General features: G+C 38.0%; 2 protein-coding genes across 8 annotated transcripts in view; one reads left to right on the top strand and one right to left on the bottom strand.

Annotated features, from left to right (window-relative positions):
* Mp (collagen XV/XVIII-type protein multiplexin) overlaps positions 1-27,128 on the bottom strand; it is a 480,457-nt gene that overhangs the window by 398,109 nt on the left and 55,220 nt on the right. The gene's annotated exons all lie outside the window — the stretch shown is intronic.
* Positions 1,510-19,633, top strand: LOC139773699 (CYFIP-related Rac1 interactor B). Of its 7 annotated transcripts, XM_071708349.1 has the most exons (8): positions 1,510-1,748; positions 1,886-2,311; positions 14,272-14,408; positions 14,698-14,922; positions 15,557-15,891; positions 16,857-16,936; positions 17,034-17,160; positions 17,404-19,633. In XM_071708349.1, the coding sequence occupies exons 3-8, from the start codon at positions 14,324-14,326 to the stop codon at positions 17,539-17,541; spliced, it is 990 nt and encodes a 329-aa protein (XP_071564450.1). In that variant the 5' UTR covers positions 1,510-1,748; positions 1,886-2,311; positions 14,272-14,323; the 3' UTR covers positions 17,542-19,633. The 7 variants fall into 7 exon arrangements, with proteins under 7 accessions (XP_071564450.1, XP_071564447.1, XP_071564452.1 ...); XM_071708346.1 differs by having other exon boundaries at positions 1,510-2,311; XM_071708351.1 differs by lacking the exons at positions 1,510-1,748; positions 1,886-2,311 and adding an exon at positions 7,322-7,521.

Raw genomic sequence — 27,128 nt, 5'->3', positions numbered from 1 at the left:
CTCGGCTCGCAAACAGTACGCGGATCTTTGAAAGCGAATCTTTCGCAGCTCAGCGAAAGTCTAGCAATCGCAGATTTCCGCCGAAGATTTCCGTCCGGACTAAATATTTTCCCAACAACCGAGTGGAACGAAAAACTAAACATTCCGGAATGCGTCTTCGTCACGTACGCGAGGAATAAAATAATCGCGCGGTGAAATTGTTTTCGCGAAGCTATCAACAGTTGCGTTAACGTGAACAGAGATCGTCGGCATTTCATTTGGATATTTCTCTTTGATATTTCTCGGCGCTGAGAGTGAAATTCTATAGTTGCACAAATTGGAACAAAAAGCTGGCGTGGCAGGCATCGAAGTGCTATAACAGATTCGATTTTGCACAAAGGTGCGCACTAGTAAGGTCACTGTTACAGAGAATAATGACTCGACTGTAGTCTCACACGATGCGTGAGTCACAAAGTTACGGCACAAAAGGAATCGCGGCGTTCTGAAATGGATCGTTAAGTTAATCATCCTGTTCCTCCTTTTGCTAATCACATGATAAATCATACTAATAATGAACGACATGCCGCTCGCGCTCGCTATTACGATCCATTATAATAATTTACGTTTCTTAAATTACTCTAAAGACAATAATTGATCTTCCGCATACGTCAATGAATTTATCGCATGATTACTATCTAAAATATTTATTTCGAAAAATTTCTTGTAAATTTTTATCCGTTTAAATTTTTCTTTCGACGAACGAATTCCCGCGTTGTCATGTGCACCTGACGGGAACATGTGCGGGTACTTACGTGCCAGCTGGACAACCAGCTTCACATTTGCCCGCCGCTTCATGAGTCATTGCCCTTCTGACGTGCGATTCTTATCGTTGACGTACTTTTCCGCGGCGCTGATCCGCTAATATGCGATAATTATGCGATATGCTCCGATAAGTCGATCGAAGTAGATAAGCCATTAGATAGAAGCGGACGAAGCGGTTGAATCTTCCCCTGCTGTAGATAATTGCATTTTTAGAGAGAAAGTTTTCCAGCGAATTTTACAGGATTCGTACATAACATATTAACAATAATCAAATTTATAATAAACCTAAAAAAAGCATTTGCTATGATTTCTATAAAAATTCTTATAAATAAAAAAATTAAAATTGGAATAACAACGATATCTTTCGTTTATCTTTGATACGCGTGGGATGAAATTTTTGATGAATCATGAAGCGTTTCAGGAGCGTTGTTATTCAGAGAATCGACGTAATTTTTGGGGCATAAAGCTGCTGATTTGCTAAATGGAATTAAAGTCATATACATGGCCGCAGCCTCTCGTGATGAGTGAGTGTTAAGTTTCGCGCAATTCTTATGTACAATCGCGAATTTTCTGACACGGCAGAATGTATTACACCGGCGATGCTGCTGTGTGGATCCACGCTGCAGGAGGCAGTGACGTGTCGAGAGTGGGGGCGTCTAGCTGACTGGCCGCGCGGAGCGAAACTGTCTCGGCGTTTGCTTGCACGCCGTCGCTTTGACAGTGGTGTAACAACCTTCGTGAGAGCCGTGCCGTGCTGTGCCGTGCCCCGCGTCGTGCTGCGAATTGATCGAGAAAAAAAGTACACAGTCGGCTGCCGCGGTATTTTCGAAAAATCGATTGTCGCACTCCGTCGAGTACGGAGGCCGAATTTACGGTCCTACCGTTCGTACGGAAGTTCAGCGTTCAGAACTTGTGCTTTCCCGAACCTTGGTTCCTCCTTATTAAACGTCAGTTAAATTATAGACTCGCTGGTGAGATCGAGGAGACACCGTTCGAGGTCCCCCCTCTCACCCCTGACGAGAAATTCATCGCAAAAGCGCGACAAGTCATCGCGGGCGTATTTTAAAACTTCTTCACGAGACAGAAGCGCGCAGCCGAGCGGTGGATCGGTTCGATCGATGCTCCGCTGCGGCCAAGTGGGACCGATGATTTTAAACACGCTCGCGGACGTTTGAGTAAACATTAGAGACGAGATAGACTTGAACGGCAGACACAAGGGAACCATTATTGCGATAGCCCACGGGCACGTTGTGTGTGGTCTGTGCACGTGATAAAACGTTATCTGTTGCGACACGAAATTTTTTCGCGGCTGCGAGACGAGATTAGTCATTTTTGAGAATTCTCGGTGCGGTTTCCTGTCTAGCCCAGGATACCGGAAGAGTACATTAACCAAGAGTACATTAACGAAGAAGAGCGATGCATTTGGTGGCTCCTCGTGAAAGAGTCTAACCGTGTCTCATTTAATGACTCAATTATAACAATGTCACGGCTCGTCTTGCTTCGTTTGAAGGTAAATAATTTTTTTCTTCGTACTTCGTGTGTACATCCTGTGCTAATACCATAAGTTTGTCATTTGAGACGAATGTTTGAATTGTAAATGTCACGGTTGGAACGTGCGAGATTTATATGATTTAAAAGGAAGTATAACATAATTACATGTAAAGATAATATATAACGATGTGAATTACTTCATTAAGCTTTAATTATTTCATCTACGTCTTTATGTTTTCTTAATCTTAAAAATATCAAGAAACACGTAGTACGTTTGATTGACTAATCTAAATCGCGAAATGCAATTTAATAATTTCTTTGAAAATTTTCTTTTGTTCCTGAATTTTACGTGCTGTCCGTACGTCCGATTAAAATACGGATTATACTTTTATCGCTTCGTTTTTATCGCGGTAACCCCTAAGCCAGCTCTTAGCCTCACAAAATAATGCGTCTTACTTATTCCGTGATAAATATCTCCAGAAAAATAATGCACGTAATATGCGGTTAAAAGATAACGTTGTATCAACGACTGTCGTTATTATTATTTTTATATAATATATAAAGTACCACTTCCGATGTGTGTGTCACGATAAAAATCTTTCAATGTCACAAAATACATAATACATGCACGAGATGATTCACGAACTTGAAATTGTACTGTTGAATAGCAATCGACACGCTGCTCGATCATATATTTTCGCTTGAATGATTTACACACGATTTACTTGATGACGTAGTCTTCAGTTCCGCAATCTCTGCATATTCAATGATTTGTAGGATTTATATGTATAGCAGACTTTCGTGGAATTAATTTTCACATAGAGGTAAATCCTAATACATATACGTTCGCTTCGAGCACGCGAAGGATTAGACACGAAAGCAAACGAAGACGCTGTGCTTAATACACGTGGAATTGTAAATTTCAGCTTTATAACATACCGATAAGCGATAGAGATCCGGCTTCTTCAAGTTTCTCCTACGCTTTGGGGAAATTTCAAGTTTAAAGAGAGAAACTTCTCATTGCCATTTTATGAAAAACTTCCTTCATTCGCTGTTTTTCAAGTAGAAAGATATTAGAAAGTTAATATAATTACGGAAGCAGAAAACTTATTAATAAAACTTGATGCACTGATTTTGCACAGTAATGAGAAGCATATTTGTTCCGATAAAAAAACTAGTAATCTAGAATCTAACTGCTTTAGAACAAGAGAAAGGACGATGCATCACGGGAAACATTTAATTAATACGATGTAAGATAAGTAAATCAAAATTTGTCTACATTGAGTTAATTCCTGCGGTTAATTCAGCTCTACCGGAACATCTCGACGAATTAATGTTCGCACGAACGCAATGTGTGGAATGCATTCGATCTCATTGTACGGTTCTCACGTAATCAATATTCGACGCAGACGCTGTCACATATCGGCAGTTCCATTCTTTAAAAGTATTAATAATGCTTTTTAGGCCGCTATATTAGACCTGCTATTTAAAATTTTCAAATTTTGAGTGCAGATTTGAAATCAGTAACTTCAAAAACATTAATGTAAAGATTTTCAGGACATGTTTATTACCTTTTTCTCTCCAGCATAATTTCTTTCAAGTTCTAATTTTTGCTGATATTTTATAATATATTGCTAGTGTAAAATAATTAGATATTTATGTTATTCATATTTATCTCAGGAATGTAAAGATATCAAAATTGTTACACAAAGACAGGTGTCCTATATATGGGATACTATGTAGCAAAGGGTTAATGCGCTAAAACAAGCACAAGCTTATTTACACCGAACGATTGTCGCTTTTGTGAAGGAAGGACTTTTTATTGTATCGCGAAGGAAACCGCGAGACTCGAAACAAGCGGATTGATTCGAGCGTGGTCATACATCGTTCGCAACGACTCCATCTGCTAAAGCGATTAACATCACCGGCAACGTGGAATAGCCGGATGATTTTCCTGTTAGGTCGCTTTTCTGCACCGGGGGGTTTGAACTTGGAAACCGCATTTGATGCATAATCATCCATAAGGCCGTCAGTCATAAATGTAATCATGACGCAACGACAGCGGATGTTATACTCGTCACTAACTCAGACGTGACAACGTTTGTTTTCCGCGAGCGCCTTGCTCGTCTTCTCGATTCCGCTCCATTTCGCTTGAATTAAAACGCCAACGCGCAAAGAACCTGCGTCTAACGGTTGAAACTTAACTTCTCAATTAAGATTTTCTTCCGCGAAACACATCGATTAAATCTCGGAACGCCTTATTAATTGCAAGCTGATACTTTTAACTTTACACATTTGTTACTGACCGCAGGTCAATCGTGAATTATTTAATTGAATTATTTATTGCCACATCAGTCTTTGCCGTTAATTAGAGCGTGGGCGCACCTACCGATAATTAACAAGTAGGTCATTCGATCGTTCGCTAGGAAAGGGGAAAGCATAAGCGCAGATTCATCAACTGCTGCCGGCATGTTTCATCGATCAGATGGTATCATCGAAAATTCCGTATAATAGGGCCATTCGAAAAAGCCAGACGAAAATCGATTCTCTAAACGTGCTATTCAGCTAATTAATTTTCCACTAGGAATTAAGTTTGCTAGTTGAGATTATTTTTCTTGTAGTGAAACAAGATATATCTATTTATAATAAACTAGAAGAATTAAAAGTTTTAAAGAAACGTATTTTAGTTGCAAACAGGAAGTTAACAAATATTTGAGACATTATTTTAATTTCAACGGTGCGGAACATGCAGTATGCGCGGAGATTATATGTATCACGATATTACGCAACAATTGGCGAACGAGCGGAAAAAAACAGAAAGCCTAGCAATTTTGAAAACTCTCGAAAAATCAAATATCGCGAGATTAATACGCCGAATATACAGTGATCGACGTACTTGTTGATTCCGAAGAACGCCATGGATATCGGAAAACGCTTTTAAACATTTGTATGATTTATATTTGTCAGACGCGAGACGAAAACCGGAGCACTTGTAACGCAAGTAAACTTCAACATCCGAACTGTACACGAACTGTCCGTTTTATTTAAGCGTGAGATAACTAAACGAGACATTGCTTGTTGCGAATTTTATTCTAATAATAGCCAGAATAAACGGTATTCTAATATTTGGATTGAGAACCGAAGATACTCAGCTTGGACAACACTGGTCTGAATTATCTTTCATTCCTAGACATAATAAAGAATATTTTTCATTAATGCGCTACACGTGAAATGCAGAATGGAAGATATTTTATCTGCTCGACAGCTGTAAGATAAGGTAACTATCAGCGTTACGTCATGCGCTAAATGTTAAGGGTACTGAAACGGATACCGTGTCCCTGGAATCTCAAATGCAACTTGGTGTACATATATATATGTGAAATTAGACCGCAGCAACCGTGCGTGCAGTCAGAGCTTTAACATTTTATAATGCCACGCGGGCCGTTCGCTCCAATTACGAATCCACTTTGTGCCGCAATTTTCGATTTTCTGGGTCAATCCCAGCACGTCTGTAATTTATTGCTTTCATGCTTAAGACGTTTATGTGATTTCAGATAATACCGAAATGACAGTTAACGTTCGTCGTGATATACATCTATAATTCTTCGACTTTAACAACACTCCTACCGAACAAAGACGTACGCTTTGATATCCAGCGTCCTAAATTAAAGAGAGCTCGTTTTTTTTTAAATTAATATAATTAAATCGACATTTCAATCGGAATTAAACATTCAAATGAAACGTTTCAGGCTTTCATTCTGAATCGAGCAATCGCTTTTCCCTTTATCAATGAGAAATATTCGCGCTAATCGCACATTTTTCACTATTCATCGCTCCGCTTTCGCTTCTTTCCTGCTTTCATTTACAATCAAACGTACGCCGATGCTCGTTGACGCATACGTGCGTACGACCGGAGGGGGATTTTACTTGGAGGTTTCCTGTCTTCGTCCGGGATATGACGATATCCCCCCTGCTTGGCCAGTGGCGTAAGCATTCAGAAAAATGCTGCGATCTAAACTTCATTTCTGGCGATCGCAGAGTCACATACTTTTCTTTCCGGAATAATAAACAGATTATTTCTGTTTGTAGTCATGTAGAACAATAATAGCATATTATGTCATTAATTTCACAAACAATGTGCATTCTTATTGCGCGTTTAGCTTCGCAAATATTCATACGCTCTTTGAACTCACCGCCTCCTAATTAATTAGTAATCTCTGGTATGAAACTACATTTCCTCGGCGACTTCCCGTGGCTATTCTCGTTCTCATTATTGTTTATTTTCAACCATCACAGAGGAGAAACGCCGCATAATTGTAATCGTTATGTAATTATCCTATAACGGACGTGAGAGACTTTCTCATCGGAAGATGCAATTAATAAGTCGCGCAATACTAAGTTGGTAATCAAATTAAAACAACGACAACAAGTTTTGTTAAATCCATTCTTGAAGATGTTAGATAAAATTTTTGGGTCTCTCGATCGTCAGACCTACGAGGAAACGGAGTAATCTTTTCTTGTAATTTCTTTTACATCTTTATCGTATTTATCTGCGTTTCGAGCTTATCAGCGACGTGAACGTAATGAGTTTCCTTTGAGGATATCCTCAAAGAGGCTTTTTTCAACCGTGCACTTCTACGATAGACAGTCTTTAAAATCATTGCCGTAAGTGGGTAACGATGTCTCTTGGGATTCAAATCGCTATCTTGAGTCCGCAGGAGCCGTGCAATTTGCCTTTTCAGCAAATCGAAGACACGCCGGTAACTCTCTCCTCGACTTGAAACTGCTTTTACGGACTCTCTTATGGAAAGCCGACTACTACACGGTATCGTAATGCATCCCCTCCGTTCCCTTTATTTATCGGACGTATCAAGTTCTCGTCTCCGCTCGTCAACCCCGATAATTACTCCGCTCTATCGATAAAGAGGGCAGGGTCACACACCATGAGGGAGGCTGGAAGCCACGCTCTTAGGCCGCGAAGACGCGCGCTTCTGCGTGTCGTGTCCGCGCGTGTACGATTTAACGAGCACGTCGTGTCCTCGCGGAGACACGCACCGACCACACTGTCTCTTGCGTACCTCGATGACATTTCAGCCGCGTGCACGTTTACCATATTAAGCGCGCGCGCTAATGCGTGCCGGTGTTCGGACACGCTTGTCAGGACCGCATCAGTCCTCGTCCGGGCGACCTCGTGACTGGAAACATAATGGGAGAGGACAACTGCGCGTAGTAAGTCATTCAGAGAGAAACGGAAATTAAGATGTTTAAATTGGTGATTTTAATAAAAGGATCAAAACAACTGTGAAGATAAAGCGGATACATCGAAGCATTCTTAGATGCTAAAGTAGAGCTATTTGTCTCATAAATTTGATTCTCTATAGTTAAAACAGTAGAATGTTATCTTTCTTTTGTTTGCATTGTTACATTATAAGGACTATGTAAAAAGCGACATTTTGCTGAACGCCTCTCTCCCGAACGGAAGATGTCAGAACTATTATAAAGAATTAAAATTGTTTCGGTAACTTCGCGTTAAACGACTGAATATTAAAAGACAAATTATGCCTCATATTTATAAATCAATATTGATGAAGTTGTGGTGCAACTTTTGCTCCTCCTTAGCATACCGTAATTAACATGGAAATTTTAATTAACGCGACGCTCATTAACTCGATGAAGGTGCGGATAAACTTCCAACTCCGATACATCTTCTTTAAAGATATACGACCAGATTTTTTTTCCTCTCATATACATATACCTACATATTGTAGACAAGTCACTAACGATATTTTTTGTGAAGCTACGCCTGATGACATTTATATCGTCCACTATGCCCTGACGTTGACGTACTCAGACAAAAAAGAGATGACTTCGTTTTCTTTTATATTTATTTTGTATGACAAGTGTTTGCACTTTTGTCATACAAAAAAATCAAAATTTTTTGTAGTGCAAATGCGTGCGACGCATTAGTTACACTTTTTTGCATACGTCGAATAATTTACCAATATTTCTAGAATTAGATATTTTTCAAAAAAATAATTTCTTAAAAACCTGTTTATTTTTAATTCAAGACAACAATTTGCACCAACAAAAAATTTTCTTTCAATAATTATGAATTCTATCTGCCTAAAATAAAAATTATATTTAATGCGTAAAATGTAATCGAAAGCTAAAGAGATCAAATTACTGTACAGCGGCTCTTGATAAACAAGGGACTTAAGGTTCGTAAAATTATTGCGTCGCATCGCGTAGATGCGCAAGAGGTGATGTCAGGCCACAGAGGGTTGTATATAGCGATAGGGAGATCTCAATTGATTTGCTGGAATTGATGCACAAAAAGGCCTTTAATAGGCGTCGATTATCCTCGCCCACAGTTTCCGACGATTATCCAATCGCGGTATTGAAAGAGGTGCAAAAATCTTCCCGCAACAACATTTAAGTCGCTCATTGCAATTGCGAACACACGTCACTGCAAATATGTACGATATGGACTATGTATAACAAGAGGGTTTGATACACTTTGTTTTAATTGATTAAAGAGGCCTACCAAATATTTCCAAACTTAATTCAAAATATGGAATGAGATATGCATGTGAGTTAGTAATATGATAATAAAATATATCTAGGCTGTTAATCTTTTAATATACTGTATTATGCTTAAGTCGAAAAATAAATGAAGCGAATGTCATGCATGTGACGTGCAAACGAAGAATATAAAAGCAAAGCTGACACACTCAATCGAATAAAAAAAAAGAAATAACTTTTCCTTTCATATATTTGGACTCTTTACTTTTAAAATACTCAAGAATAATGTAATATTCAGAGATCTAAGATAAATTTTCTGGCATGGACTACTTTTATATAAAAGGAATCAAGACCTAGTTTTAACTATTTTGAATTGAAGATATTTTGAGAATCAAATGTTTAAATATATAAAGAGTCAAATTAAATATTATTTATCTTTTATAAGAATCGCTTATGCAGAATAAAATAATAAAATACCAGTCTATTTACCTCTTTACATAGATTTAAAAATGTATTTATTATCTATATATTTATTTGTTTTTAATTTAGGTTTGTACAAATGTGGGATTAAATTCACTTTTTTTTAAATCTATGAAGCTTAAGGACTTGCGATTAACGTTGCAAATTACATTTATATATGACACAAGTCATATTAAATCATAAGTCATTAGCCATTTATTTTACTACAGAGATTTTTTTTTTAATTAGTTTCTCTTTCATTCGATTGACGCGATGGGAGATTCTATTTATAAAAGCTTTCTCTATAATTCCCTTTGTCGCGTGAGAAATGGAATCGAACTTCGATCAATTATAACGGAGAAGTTAATGGTCATAGAGCACCCGGTGGGAGATCGCTACCGCAGGATTTCCGTAGGGCATGAAAAATCGAAATCGGTCACGTCGAAGACGTCTGTTTATACGACGAGCGTTGACCCACAAAGGCATCGGTGCGAGCTAGTGCGATGCCGAGCGACGCGAATGCTAATTCGATTATCTTCCCCCTGAGCGACTCGGTCCACCCCGAGCGACGTCGGTCACCCTTACGTGACGTCGGCGTCACCCTGTTGGTCCGTGAAATGAGTAAGTAGTAGTATTAGTGCCGATAGTAATAGTGCAAGGCACGTGGTATCGACCACTCGGCATTTATACCCATCTCCCGCACGTGTATCAATCTTATTATTATCTGGGATAACGGTCTCGCGAGGGATATCTGTTCTTTCGGATTGGACGGCGAATCAATCCATTGTATACGCCGTAGAATCGATAATGTGTACATACGAAACTGCGCCCCAGGTTTCGAAACGTTTCCGTTGTGTATTCTACTATTCGCAGTTATTGTGCGCGCTACCATTTCTCTCGTATCAAAGATTTCATTACGTGAAAGCACACTGATCGCAAAACAGAGTATCTTCACTAAATAGATGGATGCACATTTGACACGTGTCTGAATGCCTGCGAGTTTTGTCGTCGCAATGTTAAACTTGCTTAAAACAACTTTTGAATAAATATTGAAATTGATCTTTTAATTGAAACTAAGATATCGGAAACTAAGATATCGCGAGATTGAAATTAAGATATCGGTTTGAGGATTAGCGAGAAAGAACCGCAGAGGCTGCATACATAACGCTCTGCATTCTCAAAAGGAAAGGAAAATATTCAATCTTAGATTATCAAATTTAACATCAAATACAAATTGTACAATTTTTTAATATAAATAAAGCAATCTTAATAAAAAAAATTTCTTCTTTTTAACGTTGTATAAAATTTTGATCAAGATTTCTGCTTTTATATCAGGTTGTAAATACGTTTCTAGTTTGAAAGATTGTTCCTCTATGAAAGTTTGAACAAAAATTCTAGGCGCGACCCTCTGGCTCAGTGGTTAAAGTAAAGTGGCCGTCTAAATAAGTTCTGCAATTTATCGTGACAGATTCACGGGGAGAAGCCTCTGAAATATATCTTGATATCGGTATTGGAATGGCTCACAGTCCCCTCCGTAACTTTCCGGATCGTGATTTCTCCCCTGACTCTCTCCGTTATCGATCTCCGATCTTCTCTCGTATCTATCGAATTGTCTTCTCCTGCGTTCGATAAATCGTCCCTCGCTGCCTCGAGCTACCTTTTGTTTTGCCGCTTCTAAATTTACACGAGAGCGATATTTCGATACTCGTTCGGCAACCCCCCCGTTCAAGCGCCATCTCGCTACCCTCGCCACAAAGCAACCCCCCATCGATTTTCCGCACGAGCTTGCCGCCGCCGCCGTTTTACCAAATAAGGGAAGGACTCGCGCTCCTAGCACGAGCAACCCCCCGACCTACAACATGGCCGGCCACCGGATGACAGTTGTTGCACCCGTCTCGCGTGCTCGTTGACCCCGTGACGCTCCCACCGGCGTCCCATTCGGCGTGCACCTGTCGCCGTCATGTGTTCGCGCCGTCGGCGCCGATTACGCCGCGATTCCGCGACGGTGAGCCTGTCAAACGTCACGCGATTAACGCCGCTCGGAATTCTCGGCGTGTTAGCCTCCTCGTAAAAGCCTGCTGCCAAGATTCGACCCCCACGATTCGAGTTCCTGACAGCGAGCCTAACGCTCGTGTGAAAGTAGATGGAAAACATCGCAACGACCTCGTCAATCTGTGACACTGTAAATATTATTTGATCCAGCGACGTTATTCCTTAACGTTCCTGTTTTTGTTTAAGTTAGTTAACTTTAAATTACGTTAGTTAACAGTTAAACTAAGCTAAACTTTGCTTTCCATCCATTTCTAATACACAAGAAATGAAGATAATAGTTAAATATAGCCGGCGTTAATGAAACTAAGCTTTCAAGCCGGGTTTGTTTGAATACCCGTCTTTTGAAAAATTGATCTGTCATTTATATCATAGCTATTTTTATATAATACTGTAATTATAATCTAAAAATTATATGTGCGCAATGATTTTGTTGTATTATCAATCAATCAGAGAGACGCTTGAAGTTTTTGGTGTGCAGGTTCTTTGAACTCTATTCCCCTCGTTTGCGAATGCACAAGAATTCTGGCATCGAATGTTGGGAAAACTATTTTGAATGAGTTGCCGGTTTGTTGTTTTAGCGTAATGATATGAGAATGTCGCGTCAGGTTGGGATCCGCGAACACATAGTACTCTTATTGTGAATATTAACGCCGTAGTTAGAGACGTCATGGAACTCGTTAATAATTCATGTAAACAATATGCAGCAAGTGCATTTATACGTTTTTAATTGCAGTACGATAAGGCTTTGAAATTTTATAGTAAAAAATTTTCTTTCAGCTACAAAAGATGACTTTTGATGATATCATTAATTTTCTCCACTTCTATCGTGTTTTATGTTTATTACGGAAAAGCTTAATATATTTCTGAAACTTTTTGGAAGAGCGCAATCCTTTCTACTTTAATTAGAAAGTTGATAATTAGATTGTTTTTTTCGCAATTATTATTAGAATATATGCTTTTGTTTACGATTTAAAGACGTATAGATATGTTTTTAAAAGCGCACATTTTGATATTTGTCAAAAGCATATGTTGCGGGGGGGGGGAGAGGGGAAAGGAAATACGCGGATAAAAAGAAACATGAATAATTTCATACAAGCAAATATCGCAACAAATACCACGCCGTTGTTTCAAATTGTTCCAGTGGAATGTCAAACGCAAACATTTATTTTACATTGCAGCTCGACGGCTATTTACGTTGCACATCGATATTGTCCGCAGTTATTGATGAAATGTGTTATGTATTACCGTTGGTACAGCAATCGGTACAGCGATATTATTATTATTAGCAATATATCATTTTTATATAAACCTATACGTAGCATATATTTATACCACAATATATTGCTCATTATTTAATCAATTCTTTTTAGAAGTATATAAATACTTGAGGAATTTATACGTCCTAAAGTCCAGCTTTTCAATCGTCTCAAGACCTCGGCGAATCGATTATTATTTTAACAGAAAAGAATTTCTCATCAGCTATAAAGTGCGCGTATTTATGATCTTTTAATATCAACTTTCAGATGGAAATTTTAATGAAACGATATCAAGTTTGTCACTGACTGGAAAAACCAGTTCTTGCTCTTTTCATAACTGTTCTTCCAAACAAGCTCGGCTGTTAAGATCGGATTGCGTCGATTAAATTCAAATCACATTTCAAGTCGATTCATCGTGAAAACTATCAGTGTAATTATATATACGAAACTTCAGCAGCCCAATCTTCGCGCAGTATGCGATCATTTTCCCCGAGAGAAACCGAGAGGCTCGGCGACCGAAGATGACAAGCGCGAAATGTACTTTCGGGCCGAAAATAACGCGGTCGGTACGGCGGAACGGTGGAATCCCGCCGTTCGCAATTTTAGAAACCGTAAAGCCGATCGCAAGTCCTCTCGTGCGCAAGTGACAAGGGTGAGCTCGGTCCTCCCGGACGTGGTGCTCTCTCGTCGGGTCCCGCGCGGCGTAAAACGCGATCGCGACGTTCCCACGTGAGTCATCCTCGGGTCCCGGTGTCCTGGTCGATGCGAACAGCCGAATGGAACCCCTTCGCGAACGCTTCAGGTAAGGGAGGGTTGTTCCGTTCGCGGAAACTGATCAACGGGATTCATCTCCCCGCCGACGAGTTCGCAGAATCCATTTATTCCGCGGTATCGATGCGGATACGCGTTAATCCGCGCTGTCCAGGCGTGCGCGTGTGTCGCCTATCCGGAATTAATGGTTCGACATATATGTAATACCGAGTGAATATATACGTTCGGACTACAGCTTGAAATTTCAATTTCATTGTAGTCTCGGACTAGTGACAAGTTACCACTCGTCGGTTGAAGCTCGAACAGAAACTCAATCATATTAAACCGTCCGTCCGTAGTTTGCATTCGTCGCGGATTAATATTTCAAGTATTCTGCGAGTATCTACGAGGTATAATCCTGCAGTGAGCTCTCCTTGTGCTTTTAGCAAGAAAAGTATCTGTTTATATATTATGCTAGAATTTTTTCTATACGTGGAATATTCTAGAATTTCCGGGCTTAATTTCAGTGTTTCCAACATATTTCGAATCGAGTTTTTAAACAGAGAATTACAATGATCATACAAGTTATATGCGCATTTTTTTGTTATCCAGTCTTAAATCTATTGATGAATTTAAATCCGGAATTCCGAAAGAATTAGATTTAATGAACAATATCGAGGATTCAATCTACCGTACGATATCGAGTGATAAAGTCTTGTATCTTGAAAGTTAACTTCATATGACAAGCGTTTGTTTCCACTCATTTATATACTCACTATAGTCACAATCTGTTTCTAAATTGGTTAAAATAACTACGACTTTAAAAAAATCTTCTTGAATAATGTTGCAGTATTATATAAGTGCCACACTATGATTAAATGATTATTTGTTAGTTGAATCACATGAAAACTCACATCATGTAAATTGCTTTGACTTGCAGATGCCTTTCACGTTGTAAAGTGGCTCTCGTCGAAAGAAGCTGTACACTTACGATGGGCAAGCTTTTGAGTCTTTTGGCTCGAGATGAGTCTACCTGTTGCACCCCTCAGAAGTACGATGTCTTCTTGGATTTTGAAAGTGAGTACAAATGATTTTTTCGCAAAGTTTTAATCTTAATTCTAAGTGCTATTTTTCGCATTACTTATTGTGTATTAATATTTTGCGTAATATATATAATTCGATTTCATAATATATAGATATTTGATAAAAATATTAATCGAATTCTACAAAATAACGTACAATTCTACACGATAAAAAAATAAATATAATTCTTTTATAATAGCGAGACGTAACAAAACCTTCTGTATAGTAAAGAGACATATGTGAGTCGATAATTATCGGACTGTCCTATTTGTCTGTTTTACAGACGCACAACCGTCGGACCTTGAACGCGAGACATTCGAGGCGGTGCAAAGAGTACTGAAAAATTCGGAGTCCATTTTAGAGGAGATACAATGTTACAAAGGAGCCGGGAAAGAAATCAGAGAGGCGATTTCGGCACCCACGGAGGAATGTCAGCGAAAAGCATATCTGACCGTGGCACCTCTCGTCGCAAAACTCAAACGATTCTATGAGTTTTCCTTGGAACTTGGTACGTTTCATTAATCACATTGACGTTAAGCTCTTTTTATAAATAACGATATTACACGAGGGCATATGCTTCTCGGAAGCTCGATATCGGTGCGAATATTGGGAAAACTTCATCTGAGAATGCTTCACCATATATCCGAGAAATACTTTTAGCCATATTTGTGGCATAAACTTTTAATTATATTAGGTACAGGTGGTTATGAAACATGCAAAACGCGGAGAAGTATTTTAGAACAGTACTGATCTCGAGATCCGACATATTTTTCGTAAATATTTTTCTTAGCAATTAACGTCACGTAGAGTAGCAAAAATACAATATTTAAGCTTCTACATTTTTATATTTTTATATTATTATTTGGTAATAATTTGGTTAAAAGAAGTCATTCCTGACAACGTTAAATTCAAATTATTGATTAGCTTTTTATTTGTTTCTTATTATTTTTATATGTAACTATTAATTCTCCATATTATTACGTTATATGCTATACTGTTTTTGGGTTACATAATATTGCATTATATTACATGTATGAATATCGACTAATTACTGCACGTAATTTTTAAAATTATTGCAAATTTCTACTTCGCATAATTAAATTTGGTAATAATTTTTATATATTTATTATATGTAAATGTAGAAAGGGTCGTGCCGAAAATTCTGGGACAATTGTGCTCGGGAAACCTTTCACCGACCCAACATCTGGAGACGCAGCAGGCGCTAGTCAAGCAATTGGCGGAGATATTGGAATTTGTATTGAAGTTCGACGAGCACAAGATGAAAACGCCGGCGATTCAGAATGATTTCAGCTACTATCGTAGAACATTGACGAGGGCATCGCTGGCGCGCCAGGACAACGCCGAAAAGGACCTAGTTGTCGGGAACGAACTCGCCAACCGAATGTCCTTGTTTTACGCCCACGCGACACCCATGCTTCGAGTTCTGAGTCACGCGACCATTACTTTCTTGATGGACGTAAGTGGTATCGCCTCTCTACATTGTTCCCGTCCGCGCGACCTCCCATTGTTACCCGGACAATTATTGATCCGGCCAGATGCTAACTGGCAATTAGACGAAATTCCGCGGTATCCAGGCGCGGTTTCTCGGTATATCTCCCTTAATCATTCCGATCGATTGGAGAACTAAATCTAGTTCTTGTAACCCTATTTTCGTAAAACTATTGATTTCATCGCAATTAAACGATATACTAAAACTAAACGATAATATTTCTCGATCGATCGTATTTTAAAATATCGCGAATATATTATCTTGATGATTTTTCGTTCGGATTTATATTAATAATTATGTATAAAGAAATGTAAGATTTTTTCGATTGAATCTGATAAACAATACAATTTTATATTTTTGATGTTATAAAATAGAAAGGTAAATATAAAATATAGCGGCAATATTTTAAATCCTATCTATCTCGTTAAAACATTTTTTGCAAGACATTTTTTATCAATCACCTCAGCACGATGACTTTTTCAACAATGTTACAATGAATCGCGGGCTTTCGTTCGTATTGATTATGATGACAAATAACCGCGTTACGTGATCGACATGCGATGTAATGGCAAGACGGGAAAAAAAATTGCCGACGAGAATAATGGCTCTGCTGGACTGGAAAATTGACAGGTATCCTGGTCTGCGATTCAAATTACCCGAGCGCTCTATATGGGCTACATCAGCCAGAGAAATAAATACGGCATGATGTATATGCAAGCTTTTAATTAAAATCGATAACGAAATAATAATCCAATAATAAAGACCATCTTCAATTTTACACATATGTATTTCATGGTAACATGATGCCTATTAAATGCAGAATTTTCCAACAGATATAAAAAAATGTATATAAAAAATATTTGTTAGGATAGCAAAGTTACCGTTTCCAACGATATATTTATTACTTACAAAACTGTGTTTTATTTTCTTAGAACGAAGATATAGCAAGGGAAAACATTACAGAAACGCTTGGTACAATGGCAAAAGTGTGTCTTCGAATGTTGGAAAATCCGTAAGTATTATTTCCATCAATATGCAAAGAGAGAGCCTTGCCTCAAGGGAGGTAGGAATTTCTTCGTGAAGCTAATTTGGGAAATATCTTCTACCAGGAATCTGCTGGCGCAATTCCAACGAGAAGAGACTCAACTCTTTGTCTTAAGGGTTATGGTGGGTCTGGTGATCCTCTACGATCATGTACATCCCCAAGGTGCCTTTGTAAAGGGTTCGAATGTGGATGTAAGAAAAAAAAGATTTGTTAACTAATGTTAATCCTAATTCCGTTTTCTATATCTGTATATGCATATTTATATAAATAATATAATACTTTTACTGAAACTGTAACATCCAAGTTAAAATACCGAAAAACAACTAGTTTTGAAAACAAAATATTACAGAAAAATATTCGTTGTAAAAAGCCGCAGATAAAAATCTCCTTTCGCCTATATTCCTTCGATTTCATGTGTGGTCTGAATCCAACAGGTCAAAGGCTGTGTGAAGCTATTAAAGGACCAGCCGCCTTGCAAGAGCGAGGGCCTTCTGAACGCCCTTCGCTACACCACGAAGCACTTGAACGAGGAGAACACGCCGAAGAATATAAAGAATCTGCTTGCCGCATGATTACCGAAGCAACGCGGTTGCTGTATCAGAAGCTGAGACTGCTGGCCGCACTTTCTTCAGACACTTTTCGAGCGGTATCGTTCCGAACGACCGTCTTTGTAACCGACATTCTTGAACATAGGTCCAAGAATCTTTCGTTCGCGCTTAAAAGTGCGACCCGCGTCAGTCAAGCTTCCTTCTTGCACGCGAATGGTGGACCACGCGTCTCTTCGGAAAGCTCTATGTCAAAAGCTGCCCGAAAACTGCCGAGCGACTTGAAGTCCTCGAACAACAATCGTTAAGTAACACGGTAACGTAATGATCGACTTCGCCAGAACGATCAATTGCGCGTTCCTTTTCCTATGATCGTCTGCGAACACACGTGTGCGATTATTATTATCATTACTGATATTATTATTATACCGCGAAACGATTATTGCCGCATTACAGCGAGGCATTGTCGAATCGGCAAATCTTCCGTGATTTATTCATCATTTTGATTAAACGTTTGTTAGCATTAATGTCTCCTGATAGCAAACCTCGCGAATCCTCAATTCGCGGAATTTCTCAACGACAAGGAAAGTTAGATAGAAGCTATAATAGATTTTTATGGCCACAGATTGTTCCCCATAGCCAATGCTTCCTTTGGTGCAGTGTTTCAACCAAAGTCATCACTTGACATGATTTCCGGCCGGATAAAAAGTTAATTATACGGGATGAAAAGTTAATTAGAGCATATCATAGTGTATTTAAGGTAACATGGATTGTGGACTTTTGGAGATGTTACGAAGAGAGCTTTAATCACGTTATGGATATTATGGAGATTTTTAGCTCTTGTTTTCTTTGTTGAATGGCGGGCGAGAGGGTGGATTGTGAGATTGTGAATTGCAGAGTCGAATACTGCCGGATCACCGAGTATGTATAATCTCGATAATCTCATTTTATCGGTAACCCAATGTTTGGAAAGTATCAAATATTATTGCGCATGATTTGGGTTGATTATTAAAATCTAAAATCATTTTACAATCTTTTTGCGCGATTCAAGAATTAAAAAACCAAAGATGCTTTTAGTGTATAGTAAAGCTATAAGAATGTCAAAGATGTGATTTATTATTATTATATATTATGTGATTGTATCATTATATTATTAATATTCTCATTACGAATAATGCTATGAAAATTCTATTTATAGTAACGAGCGAAATCACACGTGCCGCGATATATCTCAGCGGTATTACGTCATTGTTTATATATTAATGCAGAAAGATCCGCCAAACGCAGATTAATCCTCGAAAATTTGTAATATTTTGTTCATCCAATCGATGCAACATTAAGTTGCAGAGTTTGCTGCATCAAAAATTTTGTCACGGTTTTTTAACACATTCTTAATTAATTAATTATAAATCTTCAAAGTATATTTGTTATAAATTCTAGAATATTATGTTTCACTTACTTGACCAGTTTTCGATCAATTTTCTATATAAATTTTAAAAATTTTTATGGGATTTATAAAGATACCGGACTAATAAAACAATCCTCAGATATTGTAAATTTTTACTGTCGTACTAACAAAAAAGATTTATGATAAAGACATTTAAGACGGTTTTTATATATACATATGACGTAAATATCAGGAAAAATCTTACAGGAGTTTTCGAACTGACTTTAGCACAAAACATCTTCTTGCGCGTTTTAGAGATTAATACCTTGAAGACTGCTTGCCGACCATAATGTGGAACCTTGTGTGAAAGTACACGTAATCGGAGAACACACGTTTACGTAAGATTTTACCGTGAAACGTTTATTAGTAGGGAAACCTCAGACACACTCAAATACTGTATATACAGATTGTTATGACGTATTATCGACATCTACAGGTATTGCTGTTACATTGGCACTCCATCGACAAGTGCCCAGACTTATTGCCTTGGTAATTATTAAGGGAAAAAAACGAGACACAGTATTTAGTTATTTTTAAGTGCCGTTCATTGTATGCTTCATTTTGTAACGTTATTCAATGTCAATTAACACGAGAAATATTATTATCGCACGTATTACACGCGCGCACGTGCGCAAACTGTACTTGAATTAAATTAAAATCCCCTGAAATGCATAGAGCCTATAATTATTTCAGTAATTATTATTCCGATGAATCAGTTCCTTTCAAATGCGCAACGCGCATATTTGCGTTGCGATAAACATCATGTGCAACTGTTCTCACGAGGAATTTTCTTCCTACCATGCATTATTGATTTATAATGCTAAATAACATGCTAAGCGTGATGAGAGAGAGATAATATTGTAAAAAAGTTTAACTAGCTTGAGCGTCCAATGTAATTATTTAGATGGTCCAACATAATTACTTTCAAATCTGTATCTGATAAAATTTTTATACATTTTAGCAAAACCGTTTTTTTCATATATTTTTTTCCAATGCATCACACACGATCCAAATGCATGTTATATTTTACACGCAAAGCTTTATTCGAGAGAAACAATTACGAAAAAATTTTAGAAGATAACTTTTTATATTAAATTTTAAAACTTACAATCAAATTTGTAACATCTAAAAATGTATTTGTCTGAAGATAACAATATGTTCACATACTTTCAGGCGCGTATGTAAACATAAAATATCTTTTTTACTTTTCTTGTTGTTTTATAACTTTTCTTTTTCATAATGAAAGAGATGCGCATTTTTTAAATTACATAACTTGAAATAGATAAGATAATTCTATATAGAGAATCTTTATATGAGAACTGTCTTATCAATAATTGATGAAATGTTATCAACGATTAACAATATCGTGTACAGTTGCATCTGATTATTATCAGTCGATAACTCACAAGAGCAAAGCTTTAGGAGGGAGAACAGGCAGAAAGATTCGTGACCCTTATAAGAGGTGACGCATCAGAGCCGAAGCCCGCCATTACGTGACGCCACGACGGTTATTAAGGCGCAATTCTTTAAATATTGATTGAAAGCGGGCTGGAGTCTGTGGGTGGTGCTCGGGGGAGGCCGGAGGGATGGAAGCGGAAGGTGGAGGTTGGTCGAACCGGCGAAATGAGATGAGAGAAGGTTGACCGAGAAGGGGAGACCATCTATTATATATGATGGGCGCGGTCGCTCACTATGGATTTTTTGCCATTATAAATGCAAGCCACAGCGGAGATAAATTTTTAATTATCGGCCCGCTGCAAAAAAAGTTTGATCAAGATAGTTTCTAATCTTGTAGGATCGCATGGTTCTCTTATGTGAATTGGCGAATGATATTTTTAAATTGATTACTCTCGGATGCTGTGTAATCTATATTCTGTGTCTACGTGTTCATTGTTATAAACTACTTCATCATAATTAATTATAATCATCATCATTACATTCATCATAAATTAAGTAATAATATATGTTATGACTAACTTATATAAGTAGCCTGTTTCTAACATTACACCATAAGTTTCTTCACATTAATTTGTAATTTTGTATTAAATGTGTGATTTTTTAATATTCCTAATTATTCATATTTCTCTAATAAAAAATTAAGACGTAACATTGCAATGTTCTGAGAGAAACAGATTGTTAAAATAATTACATCGTATTTTCGTGAAGTTACTAATAATCAATTATTTTTTTACTGTCATATACAGATTGCCATATATTTTACAAAAAAAATTCAAAATATTCTATTATTCTTTCAATCTGTGTATTATACATAATCCTATAATAAAATTTCTTTTATATCCCCCGCTCTCTTTCGCTCTATTAACTATAAATGAAACCTAAACTAAGGAAAGCATCTGCTCGACTATCGTAAATAATTTTTATCGTTTGACGCATCTGTTTAAAAAATCATCGATCTCAATCAATTTGACAATCGCAATTCCTTTCTACGTTCTCTCTCGAGCGGCCATGTTTCCGAAGGCGTCCGAGAATGTCGCCCAGCTTTTGTTTTGCCTTTAGCACGACCGCCACCACCATCAGCACCACCCTTGTAAGTTTCCCCTCCGCTCATCCCCTGACGCCACGCACAACTCGCTTTGGCTTCACCCTCTTTTTTTTCGAGCTGGATGCTGCGGTGCGAGAGAGATGAGCGCAGAGGGACCCCTATGGATTTTTTTTCCGTACCACGAGAGCACCCGCTTTCTCCGCACCCCTTCTTCGTTCGCGATGTTTTAAGGGCTGTGCAGCAACGCCTGATGGCGATCCTAAAGTAGGAAAAAAAATTCAACCTCCAATTTGTAAGGTTGGCGGACTGTTTAATTGCGATATCCAATTCCTCCTCGCAATCCATCTTTTCTTTCGCCTCCTTCCTCTCTCGCTACCCCCCGTCTCTTTCTCTCTATCTCTCGTCCCTCTCACTCGCGGTTTTCGAGGCGTCGAGATGGCTCATAAGGGCTGCTCGCTCGTTAATCTTCCGAGACGTTTTTTTTCTCTTCTTTTTTACCACCCTGAGGCACGACGTCGCCTCGCTCGGGGGAATAATAATGAGACTAATCCACGCGACACACCTTGTACATTAATTCCTCGCACGAAACATTTCTCTCGGACCGACCACTTGAAAATCCCAGTGATACATATCGCGATTTTTTTTTAACAGCGACAATTTAAAGGGAAGAAAGGCAATGGACCTAAGGAGAATGGATAGAAACGGTTGAATTGTCGATAGAAAAGATAATGATTTCTGCAGACAAATCGAATATAACGCTAACTAATATCGTTTATGTTTCTATTAAAATTCTTGTAATGTAATATTGTAATTCTATGATCAAATTTATCTCTATATGAAATAATATTAGAAAGGATGAATAAATAAGATTTGTCGTTAAAGGAGAAGTTATGCATAATATTAGAGAGTTTTTGCAATACCGTCTTTCAGATACCGTAACCGTATCTGAAAGACGGTATTGCAAAAACTCCCTTTTTGTATTTTTTGTAACGTCAAAAAAGCAAGTTATGGAATAATATATAATAATATAATTTTACAAAATGGCATTCACACATGTGTACAAAAGTCGCATACTATTTATTTAACATTCTCTTTAATTTTTCTCCATATTTTATCGCATACCGTCATTTAAAAATCATTAAAAGATTAGCAGATTAATTCTTCTTGTAGAAAAACCATTCATTTAAGAATCATATCATAATTGAACGTCTATTTATTTAACAGAATGAATTTAGCAAAATATGTTTTGTTCTGTATAAAAAAAATACCAAATGGAATATCCTCGCGCATGCCTAAAAAGTTTTCCGTAACAAGACACAAGTGTGTCGATTTGTGATTCGCTATAAAAAAAAGTCTACTCAGCGGGCGAGCATAATGTCAGAGTTTACAGTTCCGGCAAGCACCCCTCACGTGGTTAAATCGTACCACCCCTTTCTATCCGCTATGCGGGACATTACGCAGCCTCTCCCCCCGTAGTGCGGCCGGTCTAATTGTGATATCGGCTTTTTTTCGCTCGGCTTTTTTCTTATCTTTTTTTCCAACTCATCACCGCGTCCCGCTCGCTTGCTCCTCGCGCGCGCGGTTTTTTGTCCGTTATTTTCCCGCCACCCGGTAATTATGTGGGCGCGGCGGACCAAACAAGGGAAGAAGCAGACGCGGCGTTGAAAAAAAGTCGCTTTGCATATTTAAATCCCGTTCGTACAATCAACGGGGAGAGACGAAACACGAAGCGTAAAGAGCGAGCGAGACGGGAGGAATAGGGCGAAAAAAGGGTGCGTTCTGAGCCATGCTACCCCTGTGACGACGGAACGAGACGGAGAACGGCAAGGGCGCGTGCGCCACGACAATGGGCCGTGTTTGCACACCCGAAAATTGGCCGACGCAGAAAAAACGGCGACTATCACGGCATGAGACAAAAACTACTTGGGAAGAGAAAAAAAAACAGTCAAAGGGAAAACGACTAATCGAAGAATACATGCTAACTACCCTCAATCTCGTCACGCTGGCGCTTATTTTAAAGGGTAGCTGGCATCCAAATGCAGTTACGAAACGATATGTCACAGCGATATTAAAAACTGATAGCACTCGATAGGTATATGAAGCACTAAGTGTTTGTTAATTTGGGGATCCAGATTAAAATGTTCCGTATAACATTTCGAACACTTTGCGATTGTTGTAATTGCGACTCTATGCAGAATTAAAATTCCTACGTTAATATATATTTTGTTGTTGATCTAAATTACAAAAGGGTATATATGTATACTGTTACAGTTATAATAAATTTATGAACGATTATAAATACGAGAATGAAATTATCTATTAACGGCTAGAATGGGCTAAAGATAAAATGTTTCCCGCAACCCATTCTTGTGGCAGAGACCATTTTTCTGAGATTATTGTAATTAATAAATAACTAACAAAATAGCCTCAACATATCATGGAATCATAATCTCAAGTTCTTTTTATAATGAAATTATATTCATCGTTTGCTTAGAGAGGCCACCTTTTAATCAAGCCGCGAAATCGATTAGAACCGTGGAAATATTTTTCTTCCAGGTGCTGCCGACGATAATGCATCACGGGCATCGACGTGTTACAAGATACGTGAACGTAGGCCGGCATCGATCACGGGGATTAGCCGGATCCAATTTTCCGCGGGCGATAAATTAGAATTTATGAAATGAGCGTGAAAGGCGGCGCGCGAGTCCTTCGAGGGTGAGCTCTCTCGCGAGGGAAGTCCAGTCTCTCCCTGCCGTTCTCCATCTACAAGTACCTTCCTCACCCCCGCGAACCTCTCGCGTCCCCCTCCCCCTTTCGGCCGGAACTAATAGTTTTTCCTCCGTTTTTTTCACACGATGCCCCGCGGTGCCTGACAGAATTGCATCGTTCTGGTCGTCAGCAATTTTCGTGCTGACTCTCTCGTAAAACTTATCATTATATCTATTGGACGAAAGATAATTTCATCCTCGTAATATAAGTTATTCTTTTTATGTATGTGCATGTGCGTAGAATATTTTAAATATTATTTATCACCTATAAGATAGTTCGAGATAACTAACAACATATTTTAGTAAAATTCACTTTTTTATCTATCTTACGTCTGTATATATTTTTAATTATTTTTAATTAAGAATTTATTAACATCTTGATATTTGAATTTGACCAAGTGCCAAATATGCTTCATATTCTTGCATTTAAGTATATTTACTTCTTAGGACATGTTTTCTGTTATTATATTGATGTTGTATCAATGATAAACTAACATTTAAAAAATGCAAATGTCATAAATATATCTGCATATTTGAAAAATTATTTCTACTAGAAATATTGCTAAATACGGTAGAGCTTCATTTATATGGTAAGATCTTATTCTCAAAACTGTGATCTCGAGTTGCATCGAGTGACATTTCCTCTCTGCGCAATGTGGCGTTCAATTTTAATTCTTTAAAAAATTTTTTTCTAAATTCAATTATACGCGATTATGCTGAAGCCAATCATTATGAGGGTCGCGCGTTGAGAACACTCTATCTTGGTGCGCAGAGAACTAGTCGATCCGTTCGATAGACATCGAGGACCGACAGATGTTTCCCATTTTTTCACACTCCCTCTCTTCGACGGAACGCCGTTATTTTCGCAAAAAAGTACCCCGAAACCGATCGGCCGCTTCCGCACATACGTGATCATGTCCCGTTTCACGAACGGATGTTTCGCCAACCGATCGTTCCCTTTCGAGGGGTTCGGAAAACGTTTCGTCGAACAGCTCGTAAGCATCGATCTCGTATCGCTTATCGTTTTCTTCTTCTCAGTCCAGTTATAAATCACCGCGCATCGTGTATCTAAATCAGCAACAATATTCTATTTTAAAATAAAAAGAAAAAAAGAAAAGAAAATAACAATAGATGTCACATGAAAATGTTAAGCTTTTCTATTCCCACCCTAGAATTTTGTAGGACTTCTTCGTCGCATATATTTGACATATAGCGAATAGTAAAATGAGCATAAAATCTTTGTGATTTGACATTAATGGAGATTTTATCATAGAGTCCTGCTTTCGATGCTACGCAAAGGCACAGAACGCAACTTAGGTGGCCGTTACTTTTTTTTCATGAAGATTATAACGGTTGGTCATCTCCCGGGGCGGCAGCCGTGTAATCCCGTTGTGATACACATGGATTCGGGACTTTTCCTGGAGAAAAAATCCTAGAAACCCCGTAATCCTGGATGGACAGGAATAACGAGTGTTTGATTACGGGCACTGTGGGGTTTCAAAACCACCCAGTGGTAATGTTCGGGGGAAGGAGGGGTGGTAAGGGAGTTAGGCAACGTGAGAATAAAAAAAAGCTGGGGCACGATCTCTTCGGGATAGTGTTTTGTGCCTCTGCGTCATAGGGACGTCTAGAAACTACCATTAGCTTGTCATTCTGTGACTTATTACTTTCAGATTAATTGATTCCTTGTAGATAGTAATAAAATCAAAAAGTTCGTTTCAAATCAAATTCTTATATCGTCTCGAATCTAATCCTTTTTTATACATTTTTTATGTAATTAATTACATTCTTTATGTAATTAATTAATAATATACGATTAGTTATTGTTAGGTACATATTGTAAAATTGTCTTATTTTATTGTATTATTCTGTCAAAGAATCCACCAATTAATTATAAGATAATATCAATTAAACAATAACTCAATTTAAATATATGCATATTTTCTATAATAATTATCTCAATAATTTTGTGTTAACACGAATTAGCAAACACTCAAATGATTAAATACTGAGTAATAAAAATTAGTACAATAATTATAACAATCTCTGAATCCAGAGAAAAATAAGTTTTATAAAATAATTTATTTCTTAAGATAATGGTGTATTATAAATTTCATGAATGTTCCACGTGTGAACGCTTCGCGATCATTTTCTACCCCTCGCTACCGGTAGGTAGGTGAGTGACCCCCTTCGGTTTTTATACAAGGGTTTTCCTGGGGGGAGACTTTTTTTTACTCTGAGGGGCACCCGTGCTTGGGGTGGAGTCCTTTTTTTATAGACCAGCATCTGTACCCTCGTGGCTAGGAGAGAAAAATTTTTCAGTCAGCCAGTCACTCACCTGGCCTACTTCGGGACGGTGAACCCGGAAAATTTCGTGTCTCGTCTAACGTCACGAGTTTCGTACATTTCGAGTGCAACCTGTGAACGTTTCGAACTCCATCAACAGCAAATAAACAATAGAGAATTATGTGCAATAGAAGTGTAATAAGAAGAGCGCTTCATTGATATTTCGTGAAGATTATAAAGTTTGGTGGACTTTGCGAGATTTATATATCAAAAGACACGGTAGTGTCTCGCGCCAAGTACACGCGAAGCGAGACCGCACCGTGACTCTTTTACGTATAAATAAACAGCGAAAATGTGTATTCTAAGATTAGGGAGTTTGGTGGATTTTAGCGATTTATATATATAAATAAATAGTGAGAATATATATGTGTGGTACATAAACATTGCACATATGTGTACTTTGCGCGTCGTATCGAGAAGAATTGTTAGTCTCAAGTATGAACGTACAAACACGAAATTATCGAGGTGAAGTATATATTACGAAAATAAAATAGTGGAGTTTATGCACACAAATTTTTTTAACAGAAGTATTTTACAATTCTAATACTTT

The sequence above is a fragment of the Temnothorax nylanderi genome, unplaced genomic scaffold, assembly GCF_030848795.1.
Source record: "Temnothorax nylanderi isolate EJ_2023f unplaced genomic scaffold, tnyl_v1.0 TNYL_tig0066_pilon, whole genome shotgun sequence".
NCBI classification, from domain to species: Eukaryota; Metazoa; Arthropoda; class Insecta; order Hymenoptera; family Formicidae; genus Temnothorax; species Temnothorax nylanderi.
The sequence above is the reverse complement of the archived record's forward strand: the minus strand, read 5'-3'. Positions and strand labels throughout refer to the sequence as shown.

Coding starts and splice junctions, on each gene's coding strand:
- LOC139773699 (XM_071708345.1), top strand. CDS start 13,358: ATGGAACCCCTTCGCGAACGCTTCAG. Junction 14,923..15,556: donor TGAGTTTTCCTTGGAACTTG/GTACGTTTCATT, acceptor ATGTAAATGTAG/AAAGGGTCGTGCCGAAAATT. Junction 17,161..17,403: donor TAAAGGGTTCGAATGTGGAT/GTAAGAAAAAAA, acceptor TGAATCCAACAG/GTCAAAGGCTGTGTGAAGCT.